Here is a 19,367-nt window from a genome sequence, read left to right as displayed (position 1 = left end):
TACGGTTTCTAATGTTAGAATGCATGCGATGTACGTGCAAAAGTGCCTATAGGGCCTACACATAAGCCTCTAATTCTTGTCTATGCGATGATACACAAACAAGGCGACCACATATCATCATACCTATCTCTAGGGTGCATGCGATGCATGTTGATAAACGAAGCTTATCTCTAAGTCCCTATCTCTTGCTTATGCCGATCTAATCTTACTCTCTCGAGTCTAGATTCTAACCTAGCTCTCTTGAGTCATTAGGTTCTTTCTTTAGACTCTCTCTCGAGTAGCTCTAAAGGGGTGTTGGGCATAATATAAAACAAGACAAACGCATGAACTTGGTTGACACAAGATTACTCCTATCTCTAGTGAACAATGCATGCCTTGCTTAATGCATCCAACCACTTACCCTCCCGGATAGTTGAATGTTGCTGACTTTACTCATAGACAAGCAATGCGTTAGCCTATAGACAGACGTTGCAGCAGCTTCACACTAAGCAAATAAGATTACTCACACACTCACGCAACGCACACCTCTCGGTGGGTTGCTACATGCTTCATATTCCTAATCCATATGACTAAATATGTAATACCCAAGCACTCCCACTAAGTGTTACAATGAAAGTAAGAATGCTAAGCAAAGAAGATGGAGATGGAGTCGAAGGAACAGAGAAATGCATTGAAAAGAGATTGTATTAATTCCTTAATTCCAAAATGTCATACAATACAATATGAGAAACGAAAGGGAAAGGAAATGACCGGCTGGAAGCAAAGATTTGTTCCTAGTGGATATGCATCAAGGCTGTCGGTGGTGCCATGGAGGGGCGGAAGAGCTGACTCTCTCGAGATCTAGCTTCGGTCGAAGGCTCCGATCATCACTCGGAATGGATGAAGAAGGTGAAGAACTCTCAGCCATCTTCTCACGCATTTGCCTGGATCGTAGGGAAAATCCCCAGATCACAAGGATCCTCCCCGGATGATTTGAATTTCAGCTCATCGGCTTCTATTTATAGAGCTTGGGTCACCAACAACATTAATTGGACTGCTCTGAGTCTGACATTCAGCGCATTAGTCTTTTTCTAAACTTCTGCCACTAACGGCGTGGTAGGTGAAATGTCAACATCATGTTTTGGATTTTCTCGAGGTAGATGCGTTCATTCCTCCTACCTTGCGTTGATCCCATTAGTTTGCATTGTCACGTAGCTGCAATCATTCAATGAGCGCATTCACTTAATACCGCAACTCTACATCATGACTGCAATCGCTTGACGAGCACAACTCTAATGCGATGGATGCATACGGCTGATTACCGCAACATCCATGCGTTGATCGATGCGTTTGCCTTTGCGATGGAGTGCTTCTCTACATGCGGTCCTCTATGCTGTGGTCTAGTTTCCATGTTTGCGTCCATTTCATGTATTGGCTACAAAAATAGAATATTGAATGCATAATTAACGCAAAGTAACGGGTTAGCTGAGATTCATCATACTGATCGATGCAAGCTCACTTTCTCATGAATTCCTATCATGATTGCCGCATATTCTGCCTAACAACCTTCATAATTCTAAGTAAAAGGCCTAAGATGACATGCATTTCTACATGTCATCACTTCTCTTCTTCCACAAGAGATCCGAGTTCTCACTATGGTGTTTTTATGGCTGAATGAGAAGGATTTTTGACAGAGTTTTCTTCTAAAAAATTTTTGTATCTCTCGTGTTCCTTACATGGCGATTGCATTGGTATTTATAGTCGTTTGAGGGTGACTTGTCTTCTCCCACTCATGATTATTCTAATAAGGTGTATTAAATTCCATACCCTGATGCACTGCCTACAATGCATCAGAAGTTCATTGAATCTTCAATGAAGTTCTCTTGTTAGTCATCAACTTAATGTGAGATTTGACTTCCACCGCCCATGTCATATCATGCTTCATCGCCTAAAGTTATCAATTTAACTAGTTATGCAATTGTGTGTTTGTTTCTGATAATTCTTGTTTGACCGCATCCATGGGCGTTTTGCATTAAAATAGCGACATTAGCTCAAAGTGTAGATAGATCAGGCATTAAAGATGTATGATCGCATACTTTGATTACTTTATAAATTCTTTAGCAAAAATGTTGCACTTTTAGAACTTTTTCTTATTCTTTTAGATGAGAGTGGAAAATAAGTTGTATTTCTACAAGTTATCACACCTCCAAATTTAAAATAATGCTTGTCCTCAAGCATATACCTAGGATTTCTTAAAGTCTCGATCGCCTTGATTAATCGCCTAGACCCTTGAAAGTGCTTAACCTAGTTTGCTAGACCAGAATCTTGTTGAGTTTTATTCCTTTTCCTTCTAAAATTATTTCTAAACTCGAGAAGCTGCAAGCTTAATCTTAAAAAATCCCCTACTAATTCCCAAAAAAATCTCATATTTCGTTTTTTTTTCTTTTTTCAGAAATTGGGTTTTGAATAATACAAAGTAAAATTTCTCCTTGTTATTTTTGCTGCGATCTTATGCTGATCCAAGTGTCTAGCCTTCGTTTTGGCTTGCCCCCACGGGTGTCATGCGGACATCCAACTACGAGCGAGACACTCTTTTTAGTCATAACTCATGCCTTATGACTTGTTATGGCAGTGGAGTTGCAATCAATTATTTCTTACGTTGATCATGATTCTTATCTTCATTTTAGCTTGCCCCCATGGGTGTCATGCAGACATCCAACTACGAGCAAGTTCTGATATCAACCATTTCTTCTTTTTTTTTTTATCTTTTTTTTTTTTTTAAAAAAAATATGTATTCAAGGAGATTAAAAGATTTTGAAAGCTTCTACGTTCACCCCCCCCCCCTCGCCACCACCCCTAAGTTTAAAGAGCAACAAGGTTCGAATTGTTGAGAAAGTGAATTATGCGATGGAATTAGAAAGTTATTGTTAAAGAGGTTTGAAGTAAAGCTTGCAGACTTGCCAAATCCTAGAAATATTTTCAAAGGCAAAAATCCTAATACTTAACATTGATGCTAGTCTCGACGATTAATGTTAGAACATAGTTTCATCATTGAGGTCATCACTGGCAAGCAACAAAGCAACAGATAATTAAGCAATCAAAAGTATAAGCGTGATCCAAACAAAAGATAGACAGAATCCCATCGAATTTATATTAAATCATTGAAGCAACGATACAAAAGAAGAAAAACGACATCTAACTGAAACAGTACAAGAAAAAGTGAAAACAAGGAACGACACCACCCCCAAATTTAGTTTTCTCTCGCATTGTTGTTGTTGCGTTCTTGTGGTGGATTTCGTTGGGGAATTGCAAGGGATTTTGGAGATGGGATTTTCACTGGGCTGACGTTCACTAGCCTTGCCAATGCTAGAGCCACCACCTATTTCAATCTTAGGCGATGGCAGGTTTGGGTCATCAACTGTGATGCATGAAGGACTTATTTTGGATTTAGGGGAGGGTGGTGAAGTTGGTAGTCTAGAAACAAGGGGAAGGATCAGAAGGGGTTTGTCTTCAGGAGCAGGTGGCGTTGGCTTTTCAAGCGATGGTGGGCGCATGTTAAGATCAACGTTTAGCCTAAAGGATTCAGGATCCGGGTGGGTTGGTGGAGATTTTTCTACTTGGGCTGAAGGTATCGCCCTTTCTTCAACCTCTTATGCAATGGTTACTTTCCTCTTCTTTCGCTATGAGGTTTCTTGGATCATCTGGTTTTGAGATTGTCGCTTTGTTTGTTGCTTTGGTTGGTTCTCGACTTGAGATGACAACCTTATTAGGTGGTGGAGGGAATTGCTCGTGAGCGTGCTTCTTACCACCACATCTTCCTCTTCCTCAAACCATCCTTATGCTGCACAGAGCTCGGTGATGAGCGATGGGAAGAATAACTGCCCCTTTGGCCTTGAGATGAATGACCAAATTTGGTCTGCGATCAAGCGACCAACATTTATAGGGATCAGCCGCATGATCCAGAAAATGGCCATTACTCCCTCTCTCGAGACTGAATGATCATGCATTGTAGGGAGCAGTTTTCTTTTGACAAAGTATCACCACATGTTGGATTCTGGCGTTAGATTGTGCAGAGATAACGTCTTGACCCCTTTGGCTGAGATGCTCCATTTTGTCCAAGGTAATGCTACCACCTTTAGCGTTTCTTTTTGTTCCTCAGATGTTGGGCTTTTGATTATCCTATTTTCTTCAATGTCAAGAATGTCTTCCAGATTTTACAAATGATTGGTTTTGTTGATGCCAAATCCTATGGCTTTCTTTCATAGAACACGGTCACCAAAGATGGTTTGACTGTCCTTGTCCCTTTGGAGAAATCTCTCCACCCCAATGCGTCAATCGTGCTTATGAAGAAAGGTAGAAGAGGCGTACTTTGCGGGAAGAAGCCATCTCAATCAGAGTAGTGGGCCTCTTCTTAGGAACTTTTTTTCCTCCGCTGTAGGTGCCTTGCCCTTATCTTCCTTTTTTACTGCCGCTTGCTTTGGCGCTTTTTCCTTCTTTGAGATGCTATTGAATGCGCCCTTCTTCTCCTCCTTCACCCAAGACTTATCTCCTTTCTTTTTCCTCTAATCTTCTTCCTAAGTAGTTGCTTTTCTTCCCTAATCTTTTACAAGTTGCGCTTGATGCGCTTAGCCCTTTTTTTGTTTGGCTCTTTTCTCTTCATCATTCTCATCGCGCATTTCCTTTTCAAATTCCAGCGTAGCGCACTCCATAATATCTAGAGATTTCTCAAGCTGTGGATGCGTTGGACTTCCTATGCATTCAAAATCTTCATCATGCATCTCATGATGGAGCTCAGTTACCGTAATTAGGGATTAAACTTCCTTTCTTATTTCTCATAGGCCTTTCTTAACCCTCCTAACCTTATTTTGGAATTCTTTTGCCATTGCCTCTGCAGAGAAGGTAGGGATACTGGCACCATCGCTTCTTTTTCTTCCCCCTTCCTATTTTTCCTTGAGAGAGGCTCCTCTTCAACGTCAATCAATTCAACGCCACCTTGTTTCCTCTTTTCCACCGCATGTCTAAACACATACAAAGATACTTCAGCGCCACCCTTCTCACTGCTTGGCTGATTTTCTACTCCATCCAAGAACTCAAGTGGTTTTAGGTTTTTGAGAATTTCCCCATAAACTTCTTGTTCATCTCATCGCCTAGCTTTGCTTGTGGTTGAAGTAGTTGGCTAGGCGATCTTGTGGTGATGAGGACTACGGTAGGGTTTGAACTGATGGGATGAGTGTCAGATTGAACGCAAGTGAAGCCACCGTGGGTGGAGGCGCATAGACTGGCGTAACGTCGCTTATGAAGGAAATAGGCTAAATAGAAATAGTTAGGGATATCACCTCATAGGAATAGGTGGGAGTAGAGGAACGAGTAGAGGAAGGGGTATTTTGGTGAGCCATTTGAAATGCGAATATGGTGGATGTGAAAGGAAGGTAGATCGGGGAGCTTGAAGCTTCCTTGGAGAATTTCCAGAATTCAAAGGGTTTAAGGTTTTGGTAAACTGTAAGAAGCTTGGGTTGTTTGAGAAGAAGGGTTTAAATAGGTGAAGTAAGAATGAGAGAGGAAAAATTGGGTTGCCTCGCAATTCAAGGTAATCATAACGCTTCACGCAATAATGGTGATCTAATGGAATACCAGGCAATGCGTCTTTTCACCGACCTATGGTAAGATGACGTATAGTTCCCTCACCTGTGATGACATATAGAAATGCATGTCATCTTAGGCCTTTTACTTAGAATTATGAAGGATGTTAGGCAAAATATGTGTCGATCATGATAGGAATTCACAAGAATATGAGTTTGTGTTGATCAACATGACGAATCTCAGCTAACCCGTTATTTTGCATTAATTATGCGTTCAATGTTCTATCTTTGTAGCCAATGCACGAAATGAATGCAAACGCGGAAACCGGACCACCGTATAGACAACCGCATGCGGAGAAACACTTCATCGCAAAGGCAAACACATCGATCAATGCATGGATGTTGCGGTAATCAGCCGTATGTGTCCATCACATGGGAGTTGTGCTCGTCAAGCGAATGTGGTCATCGTGTAGAGTTGCGGTATTAAGCGAACGCGGTCATTGAATGATTGCGGCTACGTGACAATGAAACTAATGGGATCAATGCAAGGTAGGTGGAATGAACGCATCAACGCATCTATCTCGAGAAAATCCAAAGATTGTGTTGACATTTCACCTACCACGCCGTTAGTGGCAGAGGTTCAGAAAGGACGAATGCGCCGAATGTCAGACTCAGAGCAGTCCAATTAATGCTGTCGGCAACCCAAGCTCTATAAATAGAAGCCGATGAGCTGAAATTCATTTTATCCAAGGTTTTCGCCTGAGGTTAGCTTATGGCGAATCCTTGCGATCCAGACAAACGCGTGAGAAGATGGCTGAAAGTTCTTCGCCTCCTTCATCCATTTCGAGTGACGACCGGAGCCTTCGACCAGAGCTAAATCTCGAGAGGGTCAGTTCCTCCGCCCATCCATGGCACCAGCAGCAACCTTGACGCACATCCACTAGGAGCAAATCTTTGCTTCCAGCCAGTCATTTCTTTTCCTTTCTTTTTCTATATTGTATTGTATGATATTTGGAATTAAGGGATTAATACAATTGTTTTCAATGCACTTCTCTGTTCCTTCAACTCCATCTCCATCTTCTTGCTTAGCATCATTACTTTCATTGCAACACTTAGTGGGATTGTGTGGGTACTGCATACTTAGTCATGTGGATTAGGGATATGAAGCATGTAGCAACCCACCGAGAGGTGTGCGTTGCGCAAGTGTGTGAGTAACCTTATTTGCTTAGTGTGAAGCTACTGCAACGCCTATCTATAGGCTAACGCATTGCTTGTCTATGAATAAAGTCAGCAACAATCAACTACCTAGGAGGGTAAGTGGTTGGACTCATTAAGCAAGGTATGCATTGTTCACTAGGGATAATAACAATCTTAGGTCAGCGAAGTTTATGCGGTTGTCTTGTATTTTGTATGCTTCATTCGTCCATTAGGGATGCTCGGGAAGGTAGTCTAAGGATAGGATCTAGGCTTGGGAAGGTCAGGTCAGAATCTAGGCTTGGGAGAGCCAGATTAGAACACATAATACAAGAGATAGGTGCTTAGGAATGAGCACTATTTGTTATTAATGCATCGCATGCATCCTAGAGATAGGATACGATTGTATACGGTCACCTTGCTTTCATGCATTTTGCATCATTGCATAGGACAAGAGTAGAGACTTAGGAATAAGTTCTATGAATACTTTGTGTTCAATACATGTGTCCTAGAATTAGAAGCACCGCATTTCCATTGGAAAATGACTTGCCGTGTATGCATGTAACATGATCGCATAGTCTGACGCTGACTAAGGTTGCCCTTGCGGTCACTCTTAAGGGTTGCAATGAAAACATCTCCGCATTTTATCTATTTTCCCATACATTTATTTCATGTCAAGGTTGTCGTATCTCTACCTTTCAAGCATATTCTCATTGCGTTGTCTGTTAGATAGGAGTAGAAGTATGATTAACTTAGCAATATCCCCTCCATTCTTTTATTCAACCGCCGCATGCATAATCACCACAAACATATAACTACAAGTCCCTGTGTTTGACCTCGGATTACCCGAGAAACTTGCGTCCATGTTATACTTGGCGTGAACGTAAGAAAACTTGTGGCAGGACGCATGGTCATCACATACATTTGTTAACGCATTTTTCTTTCCAACGCATGACCATCAACGCATGACTATCAACGCATATCTTAGGAACATGCATCGTATCCCGCGTCCAAGGGAAGTTGGTTGTCGAGTAAAATTGACTTTCAATTTCCTGCCATCAACCTACGATGAGCTTTTTAGGGATGCGTTGGGCTACAAATTTCCACGTATCGCCATGCTCATCGCATCACTCATTGCCTAAGAACCCCTAATTTCTCTTCCCAAAAATTTGTTCAAATTTGGCTAGTAGCCATTGATCACAAATTAAGAAAGAAAAAAAGCATAAACAAATGAGAAATTAATTAAAAATAAAAAAGAACAGGTAACAAAAGTATAAAAGGATACAATAAAGGATATCATGCACCTCTGAAAGAGATATTGCTTTATGGCGTAGGAACTCCTTCTATCGCATTACTCGAGTTTTCCCAAGTCTATGGAGGTTTTTTCGCATTTGAAATCACCTCCATAGTAGGGCTTGATCTTTTATCTGTTCACATTGAATACATTGGTCTCGTCTCCACTGATTAATTCTACCGTTCCATGTGGGTAGACTTCCTTGATAATGAAAGGTCCTGACCAACGTGATTTCAACTTCCTGGAAAAATACGCGGTCGAGAGTTAAACAATAGTACTTTTTGGCCAATTTCAAAAGCTTTCTCACAAATGCATTGATCATGCCAACGCTTTATTCGTTCCTTGTAGATTTTGGCATTCTCGTATGCCTGTAGCCTCCATTCATCTAGTTCCAATAGCTAGAGCTTCCTCACCTCCCTTACAGCTTTCAAGTCAAAATTGAGTTTTTTTGTAGTCCAAAATGCTTTGTGTTCAAGCTCCAACGACAAGTGGAAAGTTTTACCGAAGACCAGAGCGTGTGGGACATTCCTATAGGAGTTTTATATGCAATGCGATATACCCATGACACTTCATCTAGTCTTTGTGCCGAATCTTTACGCGTTGGATTGACAACCTTCTCCAGTATTGTCTTAATTTCCCTGTTGGATATTTAAGCCTGACCATTTGTCTGGGGGTGGTAAGCTGTGGCTATTTTGTGATGAACGTTGTATTTTATCAGAAATTTTCCAATAATGCGATTGATGAAATGTGAGCCTTCATCGCTTATAATAGCACACGGAGTGCCAAAGCGAGTAAGATGTTTCTCTATAAAAATTTTGTGACAATGATCGCATCGTTTAATTCACATGAGATTGCCTCTACCCAATTAGATACATAGTCAACAACTAACAAGATGTAGTTGTGGCCATTGGATGGCAGAAATGGACCTATAAAATTAATCCCCCAAATATTAAATAATTCCACTTCCAGAATAACATTCATCGACATTTCATTCTTCTCTGAAATGTTCTCGATCTGGTAGCTATCACACTTCATGATATATTTGTATGCATCCTTAAATAAGGTGGGCCAATAATATCCGCTTTGTAGCACCTTTGCAGCTATGCATTGACTTTCGAAATGCCCACCGTAGGGCGATTCATGGCATTGATAGAGGATGCGTTTAAATATTGTTTTGGGAATGCATGGCCTCAATATTTGGTCAGGTCCTCTTTTATACAGGTTAGGCTTATCCCAATAATAGAATTTGCAGTCATGCATGAGCCTTTTCTTTTTTTGTGATGTATATTCTTCGAGAAATTGTTTGCAAACTAAGAAATTGACAATGTCTGCAAACCAAGGCAAGTACTCATCAATCTTTAATAAGAGTTCATCAGGGAAAGAGGCATTTACAATGGGTTGGATGCGATCATTTTCATGATTTTCAAATAACGATAGATGATCTACGACTTTATTCTTTAACCCTTTTCTGTCTATTATTTCTGTATCAAACTCTTAAAGCATTAGAACCTATCTGATTAGTCTTGGTTTCGCATCTTCCTTTGTCATAAAGTATTTGATAGCTGAATGGTATGTGTGGATAATGACCCTTGATCCCAACAAATAAGGTCTGAAGTTTTCCATGGCAAAGACTACCGCCGGCAACATTTTTTCAGTAGAAGTGTAATTCTCCTAAGCGTTATTAAGAGTTTTACTTGTATATGTGATGGGATGAAGAACCTTTTCTACTCGTTAAGCCAAAACTGCCTGCATCGCATATCTACTGGCGTTGCACATTAGCTCGAATAGGTTTATCCAATTGAGTGCAATCAGAACTAGAGCTAAGACTAGCACATTCTTTAATTTTTTGAATGCGTTAAGGCAACTAGCGTCAAAATTGAAAGGTCTATCAGCTTCTAGCAATATGTTCGGTGGTCTGCCAATTTTTTAAAAATCTTTGATAGAACCCAGCATGTCCTAGGAAACTTCTCAATCTTCACATTTGTAGGTGGTGGTGACTTTTCAATGGTCTCAATCTTTGCTCTATAAACTTCTAGGCCGGATTTGGAAACTTTGGGTCCGAGAAAAATTCCCTCAGTACCATGAAATGCACGTCTCCCAATTCAGAACTAGATCCGTGTCCTCGCACCTCTTTAGGATCTTTTCCAGATTTTCTAGACATACTTTGTATGTCCTTCCATAGACTGAAAAATCATCCATGAATATTTCTACAGAGTCCTTAAGTTAATCTGAAAAGATAGCCATCATGCATTTTTGAAAGGTACTTGGGGCGTTGAATAGTCCGAAAGGCATGCATCGAAAGGCAAACGTCCTATACGGGCATGTGAAAGTTTTTCTTTCTTGATCCTCAGGTGCGATCATTATTTTATTGTACCTCACGTACCCATCCAAAAAGCCAAAGTAGTCGTTCCTCGCTAGCCTGTCCAACATTTGGTTAATAAAGGGCAAGGGGAAATGATCTTTTTTGGTTGCGGCATTGAGTTTTCGATAATCCATGCAAATCCTCCAACTGGTTGACTGTGCACGTTAGTATTAATTCGCCGTTCTTATTGGGTACAACTGTCATTCCTCCTTTCTTTGGAACACATTGCACTGGGCTAACCCATGTGATATTTGAAATGGGAAAAATAATTCTTGCATCTAACCACCTAATGATTTCCTTTCTAACTACTTCTTTCATCGCAGGGTTCAACCTGCGTTGAGATTCAATAGAGCCTTTCTGTCCTTCTTCAAGCCTGATTTTATGCATGCAATAGGATAAACTTATACCTTTAATGTTAGCAAGAATCCACCCTATTGCCTTAATGTATTTCTTCAATACTTCTAATAGGCCTATTTTTTTTTCTTTGGAAAGTGTGGCTGAAATAATAACTGGTAAGGTTTCATTCTGCCCAATGAATGCATACTTCAAATGGACAGACAACACTTTCAATTCCAAAACTGGAGGTTGTTCAAGTGAAGACTTGTTCATGCTTTTTCTCTCCTCTATATTCAATGATTCACATTTTTTTGGATTTTTGTCATTGCATAACATGATTCAACTGATGTGGTGGTTTCTTCCTTCGATCCTATTTCTTCATTAGTTCCCAATCTAAGTTGCAGGGCCACTCTTCATTTGTATCGCATGAACTTACTTCGTTTGGATAGTTCATCGCCTTAACGATGTTGAACTTCAGCTTTTGGCCATTGACATGCACTGTGATTTCTCCCTTATGTACATCGATTTGAGCTCTTCCATTTTTATCTACCTTGTAATTAAGTATAATGAAGTCTGTAGGAAGGATAAATTTATCCATTTTAACTAACACATCTTCTAGCTTCCCCTCCAGGTGCACGAGGGATCAATCCGCTAACTAAAGGGTAACTATGGTACGAGTAAGTTTTCCAATCTCCAATCATTTAAAATTTGACAAGGGCATTAGATTTATGCGTGCTCCAAAGTTGCATAAAGCGTGCCCAATATAAATTCCACCAATTGAACAAGGTATTGTAAAGCTCCCAGGGTCCCGCATCTTTGGAGGAATTATCATATTGCAGTTTATGTTAGGGTCACCATCTCGTATTTATCTATGCTCCTTTTCTTGAACATGATGACCTTTAGGAACGTAATATAGGTAGGCATTTCTATTGCTTCGATGAAAGGGATGTTAATGTGCAACTGTTTCAGTATTCCGAGGAAACGTTGATATTGACTTTCATCATTTTTCTTCTTTTTCAATCTTTATGGAAATGGAGGCACTTGCACCTCTTGTGGTACTGTTGTCGTGGAAGTTGCAGAGTTACTCCTCCTAATCCTTGTACTTCCTTAGGAATATCTTCATTGGACGCACGCTCTTCATCTTTTTGAGTTTCAGATTCTTCATGTGATTTCCTTTTTATCGCCTCTTTTGTGATGCGTCCACTCCGTAAAGTCACTGCCTAACATTGTTCTTTTCCCTTGTCTCCCATGTTGCAAGGAATCTCTATGGTGCTTAGGAGTATACCTAGTGGTATGTTTTTCAATTCGCCTGCAATCTGTCCCATTTGTACTTAAAGATTGCGAATTGATGTTGCTTGGTTTTGAAGAGCTGTTTCATTCTTTAGTATGTATTCCTTCAATAAGTTTTCTAAGGAAGGGGAGGTAGATGGTTGAGGTGAGCTGGTTGTTTGATGGTGCCCATTTGGTCTTTAATGAAACCCTGGTGGTCCGTCTCTTTGGGTATTATGAGAGTTGGCTTGTGTTTGTTGTTAATTACCACCCCAAGAGAAATTGGAATGATTTCTCCAATCGGGATTGTAAGTTTTGGAAAAAGGGTTGTTTTTTTATGAAATAAACAGATTGTGAATTACGCGGGCACTCATCAAAGGAATGAAGTTCTTCATAAAGGACACAACTTCCATTATTCATCTGTGTGATTGTGTTCAATTGCCCACCTTTCACGACAGACTTGGCTATGGTCATCGCCTGTAGAAAATTAGTCATTATGTTCATCTGTGTTCGTAGTGATGTGATAGCATCATTACTCTGGCTTCTATTGTTCGTTCTTGATCCATATTCATTTTCTTGCCAATCTTCATGGTTCTACGAAATTTGATCAAGAATGTTTTTAGCCTCAATATATGTTTTGTCTAATAGTCTACTTGTCACAACAGCGTTTGCTGTAGTTTGTGAGGTTGAGTTCAAACAATAATAAAAAATTTCCATCTGGAAACAATCAGGGAGTTCGTTATGTGGGAAATCTCTCATTAGTCTCTTGAATCTCGCCCATGCGTCGCTGGGTGTTTCATTTTCTTCTTGATAAAAGTTAGTGATTAACCTTCTTCTCTTTGCATTCTCTGTTGGTGGGAAGTACTTCTTCATGAACTTCTCTACTACTTGTTCCTAGGATGTTATTTCACTGGGTTCAAATGAATGTACCCATTTTCTAGCTTCGTCGCATAGTGAAAATAGGAATAATGTGAGCTATACTTCCTCTGTGATAATGTTTGGAAATGCAAATTTTAATAAAACTTTTCAGATGGGCATGGGGATCCTCGCCATGCCTTTCTCCAAACTAACCAGCTATTTGAATCATTTGAAGCATTACAGGCTTCATTTCAAATCTGGTCCCATCCAAGGCTAGTCACATGATTCCTGATGAGAAATCATATAAATCTGGTGATGTGTAATCCCCAATCGGTCTGTTGCGATTGTTTGCCAATAGAATGGGATTGCCAAGTGCGTCGTCTTCATGATTATTCACTATTTGTGGCACTTTCGAATGATTTTGCTATTCTGCCATCCTTCAAGCTCTATTTTGTCGTCTTCTTCTATTAGTTCTCTGTCTTTTGCTAAAGTTCACTCATTTTTTGGGTCGTATGCAAGCTCAGGCGTGGACCCTTCATTCATAGAACATTTGTACCTTTCTTGTAGTCAAGGTACAATACACCAAAACAATCGAGGTTTGCAAAGATTAATAAGAATAGTCTTAGCACACTTAGTTACCGCAATCTCTAGCAATAATGCCAAAAAATTGATGCGTTCATACCATGAGATGAGATGAATAATGATTATGAGGTTATAATGCTTTGTTTTTCCTAGAGAACCAAAGTGTAAATCCAACCAGGGTCCTGGTAAGTCCAAGGTCAAACTCGAGAATTGTTTACAAGTGTGCGATGAAACTAATACTCTGATCTTAATGGAAATGAAATGTTCACTCAAATGTTCAATTTTTGGTATTATTCTAACTCTAAACTTTATGCGACGAAGGTTGTGCTTTAAGTGAAATAGTGTGAGCAGTGGTTGTTGGATACTGATATATGATGATAGAGTTGGGAAGAATTTTCACCAACATTTTCTAAGCAACTATATGAATCATGCGTTCAAGCAATGCATTTGATATTATGACCAACATTTCTTAGTGTATCTAGCCACACAATCCTATCTCTAAGATGCATGCGATGACTACAATATGTAAAAGATGTACTTATTTCTAAGGAGCATCTCCTCTTGTTTTATGAGTTCTAAATTTGAGTTCTTTCAAACCTAGATTCAATTTATTTAGAATAATCTTTCGATTCATTCAAGTGACGACAGTAGACATACATAAAACAAGTTGATCACACAATTTTTTTGTTGCTTAGTTCGTACTGGTTGTATGCTTATCAACCTATAAGGTAATTTAGCTACTCAAGATAATGATGGAGAAAATGAACAAAGGATGGAATAAATATGTATTCATATTGCAGACTTTGAACTTTTCAATGTTAACAATACAACACAAATACACTTTAAGATAAAGAAAGGAATAGAGAATCAAGTCGTAGTGTGTAATGTCTTGCTTCTTCTGGTTATAACGATGACCGCTTCACTCAAATATTGAACAATGGAACTTCTCTTCTTTCACAAGAGATCCAAGCTCTCACTATGGTGTTTTTATGGTTGAACGAGAAGGATTTTTGACAGAATTTTCTTCTCAATCCAAACCAAACTAGTAGTTTAGTTTGATTTTTTTTTTTCCATTTTTTTGTTGCATTACAACTATAGGTTGGGTTGAGTTGGTTTGTGGCGTTATTTTAAACCAACCCAAAAATTCGTGTTGGTCAAGTTGACAACACCCAAACATGGTCTCCAACCGAACCCTTAAATTTTGGTTTGGGTTGTTGGTTTATTATTATTTTCTTCTTAATTTAAAATACTTTAATTTATCTACATACATATCTAATAAAAAAATCTCATAAAACTAAATTCTTACATATCAAATATTTATAATATCTATTACAAACTTTATACAAAACTAAACATTCTTTAAAAGAAACATAAAGAATTTACAAATGCATCAATTCTAAAAGAAGTATATATATATATACTAATATATATGTAATTTGGTTTGGGTTGACTCAAATTTTTTTTATTCAACATTAGACCCAATCCAATCTAAGAGAAACAGAAAAAATCCAATCCAATTTAATCAAAAAATAAAACTAATCCAATCCATTTTTATAATTTGGGTTGAATACCCCAAATTGCTCGGGGCATTTGAACACTCCTACTACAACCTAGTGCTAGAAAATTTTTCTCCATTTCCAATGGCCACACAACGGTTCAATACTCGATCCGTTGGGCCATCTTCCGGTCCATCGGCAAACCCAGAAGGTCGGATCCCCACGGAAGACGAGCTTCGTTCTCCAGCTCTACGCAATCATATAAATTCGCCGACTTTCGAACCAAAACGGCGGCCGATCACCTCGAGAGGAAAATGACTCCCCCTATGACCGGTGTCAACACTGCGAAAACCCCCGCCATCAAGATCCCTTTTTCCATTTCGTCTTTCACTTCAGCTTCTCTCAGCAAAGGGAAAACGAGGCTGAGGATGCTCTCTGCCGCCTCTTCTTCGTCTCCGGCGAAGGCGAGCCTGACCCACCGTCAAGACTCGCCGCGTAACGTATCCTTGGATGCTTTAATCAAAGGGGATCGCAGAGAGGAGGTTGTCGGCGCCATTGACAAATCTTTGTCCAACTGCCTATCTGAGACGAATCTCCACTTGACCGTTCCTGGGATTAAGTCCAAAACCAGGGGCAAGGTGATCTTTAGCTGAATCGAAATAAGGTTCCCTTTTTCATTTTTGAGTGTGTGATGTCTGTTTCCTTTTTAGTTGCTGGAGAAGAACTGATTAACCAAAAAAAGGCGAGATGGAAGAACTCTTTTGTAGTGACTGAAACATACCGATTTTACTAGTGTTTCCCACTGTGCAGGTGAGAGATATATATGACTATGGGGATTATCTTATTTTGGTTACAACTGATCGACAGAGTGCGTTCGATAGAGTTCTTGCTTCCATACCCTTTAAGGGTCAGGTATGGAGGTTCCTTACTGAATATGAGGCAAAACCATCGTTGGGATTGGGAATTCGTTGTATATGGTTAGATGGGTAACGATTAGTTCTTAGTATTTTAATTTTTGGGCCTCTGTTGTTTTTGGTTCTGCATCTTTCAGGTTCTAAATGAGACCAGCTTATGGTGGTTTGACAGAACACAGCACATCACTTCAAATGCAGTTGTGTCAGTCCCCGATAAAAATGTCACGATTGCAAAAAAGTGTTCAGTTTTTCCCGTTGAATTTGTTGGTGAGTCATTAAGGAATTCTTAGTATCCTTTCCATTGGACTGAATTGAGCATTAACAATTATAGAACTTCTGCAATGTGTATTAAAAGGAAAAAAAAAAAAAAACAGATGAAGAAATATAGGACAGAAAACCTTAAGGGAAGGATGTTTTGTTTGCTGACTATGGAATAAAACAGGGAAGCAACTGACAATGTTGCAACTCTTCCCAGTTACCAGGAGGAAAGATATTATGTGTTGAAGTTGTTTATATAATTAGTGATCTTCCGGGAAGCATATTATAGGATTCGACAATGAGATGTCTAATCTTCATGTTCCTTTTATATATTTGTAAATGGATGCGTTCCCATGGTTCCCTGATGTAATATGGTTAGTCTCAATTGGAAAATGAAGACATTTTGCCCTCTGTTTTGTTGACATCGTTGCCCACATATCCGTAAAAGTAAGCTCCATTTCTGGATTATAGTTAGAGGATTTGTCACTGGAAGCACTGATACATCATTATGGACGGTGTACAAGAACGGGGTGCGAAACTACTGTGGAAATGTTCTTCCAGATGGTATGTTTCTTCCCCTTTGAACTTTTTGCTAATTGATCCATGTAATAGGCTAATAGCCTCTAGACTATAACAGGCTTGGTTAAAAATCAAAAGCTCTCTTCCAATATACTTACTCCAACAACCAAGGCTGCTTCTCATGACGTTCCTGTGACACCAGATGAGGTATACTGTTATGAACTGATGAGCTTTTTTTTTTTAAAAAAAAAAAAAAATATATTTTTTTTAATTAGCTTATTTATATGTTATTTAATATATGGTTCCAGTCGGATTACTTTTGTAGTTTACTGACATGCTAGTTTGGCAGATCATTGACAGGGGGCTGATGAGTCAAGTTGATTATGATGAAGCAAGTAGGAAGGCTTTAAGCTTGTTCGATTATGGGCAGGTAATTTTGTTTTGTTATAGTTTCCATCTTTCTGCTTGAGACAAATTAATTGGAGTTGATGTTTTCGCAAGAATTCTGCCTGATACCTGTTTACAGTTTGGCCTTCATGATTCTGCATTTTGGTGCTCACTATTGTGCAGAAAGTTTGATTGAGCAATCTAATTGGCCCTTGAATTTATTTTTCAATATGCACATTATCTTTCGTAGTATAGGCACTATTTACATGTGGTCCCTCGTGATCTCGGAGATTTTTGTAACTACTCTATAGGCACTATTTTACGAAGCTAGAACCTCTTTCTTTACTTAAGTTCCTTTGTGTGGCCGTGATTTTTATTTTATGCTCTTTATTCTATCATTAAAGTTGTTATGAAAAAAAGAAAAAGGAAAAAAATCCATATTGTCCAAAGAAGTAAGTTTAACATTCTTCAATCTGATATTTCAGAAAGTGGCTTTGGAGCATGGTATGATACTGGTTGACACAAAGTATGAGTTTGGAAAGGGAGAGGATGGATCCATTCTTTTAATTGATGAGGTTCAATAGTCTTAATATCATTTTTTAATTCTTTTTTAGACTTCACATATATTGTTAATCTGTGCAAATATTTAAGTTGTTACTACAAGGGATGATTCTTTCCCTACTTGCAATTGAAGGTGCATACACCTGATTCGAGCAGATACTGGATTGCACAGTCCTATGAGGAACGCTTTCAAAATGGCCTTGAACCTGAAAATGTTGACAAGGTGTGTTTTCTTTTGGTATTACTCAGATGTTATGAAACATGTCCTATTAGTGAACTGACCTATATTATCCGTATAGGAATTCTTGAGGCTGTGGTTCAAAGATAATTGCAACCCATATGAAGATGAGGTATAGTCTTGATATTTTCTCTTCTACTATTCAAGTTAAATTATCAATTATTAATAGTTTGCCATTGTGGGGAGTTCAGGTTCTCCCTGATGCTCCTGAAGAGCTTGTCCGTGAACTGTCATGGCGGTATGTATTTTATTCTGCTTGACCTTACTTGATCTTTTCATTTATACAAATATAATTAATAGCAAGGAGAACAAGCTACATTCTGTAATATTCTCAGACTTTGGGGACTGAGTTGCAAAAGACTTCTCTGTTTCTTGGACTTTTATGACTTGTCAACTGTAGTTTGTGATCCATTCCTCACAAATGACTCGACATTATTGTTCATGATGGCAGATATATCTTCTTGTACGAGACGATAACCAAATCCAAATTTGAGGTGCCATTGTCAGAGGTAGATAGATTTCATAATAAAATTGGTCTGTTAGTATTAATTGTATCTCAACTATTTGGTTGATTATATAACTATTTTCCGGTTTTCTGCAGGAACCGGTGCATGATCGGATATCACGAAACGTTAAAACGGCACTGGAAGCACTAAAATGATCATAGAGATTATTGGTACGTAGTCACTAAAGCTAAGTTATCAACATTAATAAACTTGACAAAATTTGGTTACAGTGTGGTGTATGCTGTGTTCCATGTGGCAAGGATGTAACTTTCAGAGATTGAATAATGAAACGTGTGAAATATGTGATGTGAATCCTGATTGAGGCAATGCTATATCGGCATAATTGTTTCTTATGTTACAGACATTTTAGACCATGAATGTAAGATTTTGAATTTGAGAAATTTCAGGTGCATGTATTCTCAAATTGTAGAGGTTTTTTTCTTTTTATTTTTTTTCATTCTTAAATAAATGTTCAAAAAAGAAGATGGCCGCGATGAATTTCAGGTAGTTTTCCGTACAGTAAAATAAGCAGGGACTCTGAAGATACTTGAAATGCCCAGTAAATTAATTCTCAGCTGTTCAACATATTTTGCAGCTGCACTTGGGGTAATGTAAAAACCATAACGAAGAGGCAGGCTTTTCATACCAAACTATGCTTATCAGTAATATAAACTTTACCAACAGATTGACGGCACATGAAGACACTCTACCGATACGTAGTAATTGATTTGTATTCGTATCAATCGCATCCCCGACTGCCGTTTAGCACAGCTATCTAATCTTCATGATATCCATTCTTGTTTCGAAGTTAAACTCAGCTTAACATGATGTCGAGCCGGTAGAAATTGGTAATAATAACTCTCTTTACAGCATTCAACAACCAACTGTGAAAAACAAAATTTCAAAATATACCGAGGTTTTCAAAACCAATTGCAACACATGTTATAGGGTGAGTTCCGTGATTCCCATCTCCATGACAAAATGAAAAAGATTGCATAGATCGTCCCATAGAAAGTGCTAGCTCATTAATTGTAT

At 38.9% G+C, this 19,367-nt stretch overlaps 1 protein-coding gene across 1 annotated transcript; it reads left to right on the top strand.

Moving 5' to 3' along the window:
* Positions 1-15,104: 15,104 nt before the first annotated feature.
* On the top strand, positions 15,105-18,733 carry PUR7 (purin 7). The gene is made up of 12 exons (XM_039029154.2): positions 15,105-15,587; positions 15,760-15,861; positions 16,001-16,130; positions 16,593-16,685; positions 16,759-16,847; positions 16,990-17,070; positions 17,513-17,602; positions 17,722-17,811; positions 17,888-17,938; positions 18,018-18,064; positions 18,278-18,335; positions 18,428-18,733. The coding sequence occupies exons 1-12, from the start codon at positions 15,264-15,266 to the stop codon at positions 18,485-18,487; spliced, it is 1,215 nt and encodes a 404-aa protein (XP_038885082.2). The 5' UTR covers positions 15,105-15,263; the 3' UTR covers positions 18,488-18,733.
* The last annotated feature ends 634 nt before the right edge of the window (positions 18,734-19,367 follow it).

This window comes from Benincasa hispida, chromosome 4 (genome assembly GCF_027475165.1).
Source record: "Benincasa hispida cultivar pf3 chromosome 4, pf3_genome.v1.1, whole genome shotgun sequence".
NCBI classification, from domain to species: domain Eukaryota; kingdom Viridiplantae; phylum Streptophyta; class Magnoliopsida; order Cucurbitales; family Cucurbitaceae; genus Benincasa; species Benincasa hispida.
The sequence above is the reverse complement of the archived record's forward strand: the minus strand, read 5'-3'. Positions and strand labels throughout refer to the sequence as shown.

Excerpts from the sequence above, each read along its gene's own strand:
- PUR7 (XM_039029154.2), top strand. The coding sequence starts at position 15,264 with ATGACTCCCCCTATGACCGGTGTCAACACTGCGAAAACCCCCGCCATC. Across the intron at positions 15,588-15,759 it reads AGTCCAAAACCAGGGGCAAG|GTGAGAGATATATATGACTA; the intron begins GTGATCTTTAGC and ends CCCACTGTGCAG. Across the intron at positions 16,848-16,989 it reads TTCCTGTGACACCAGATGAG|ATCATTGACAGGGGGCTGAT; the intron begins GTATACTGTTAT and ends CTAGTTTGGCAG.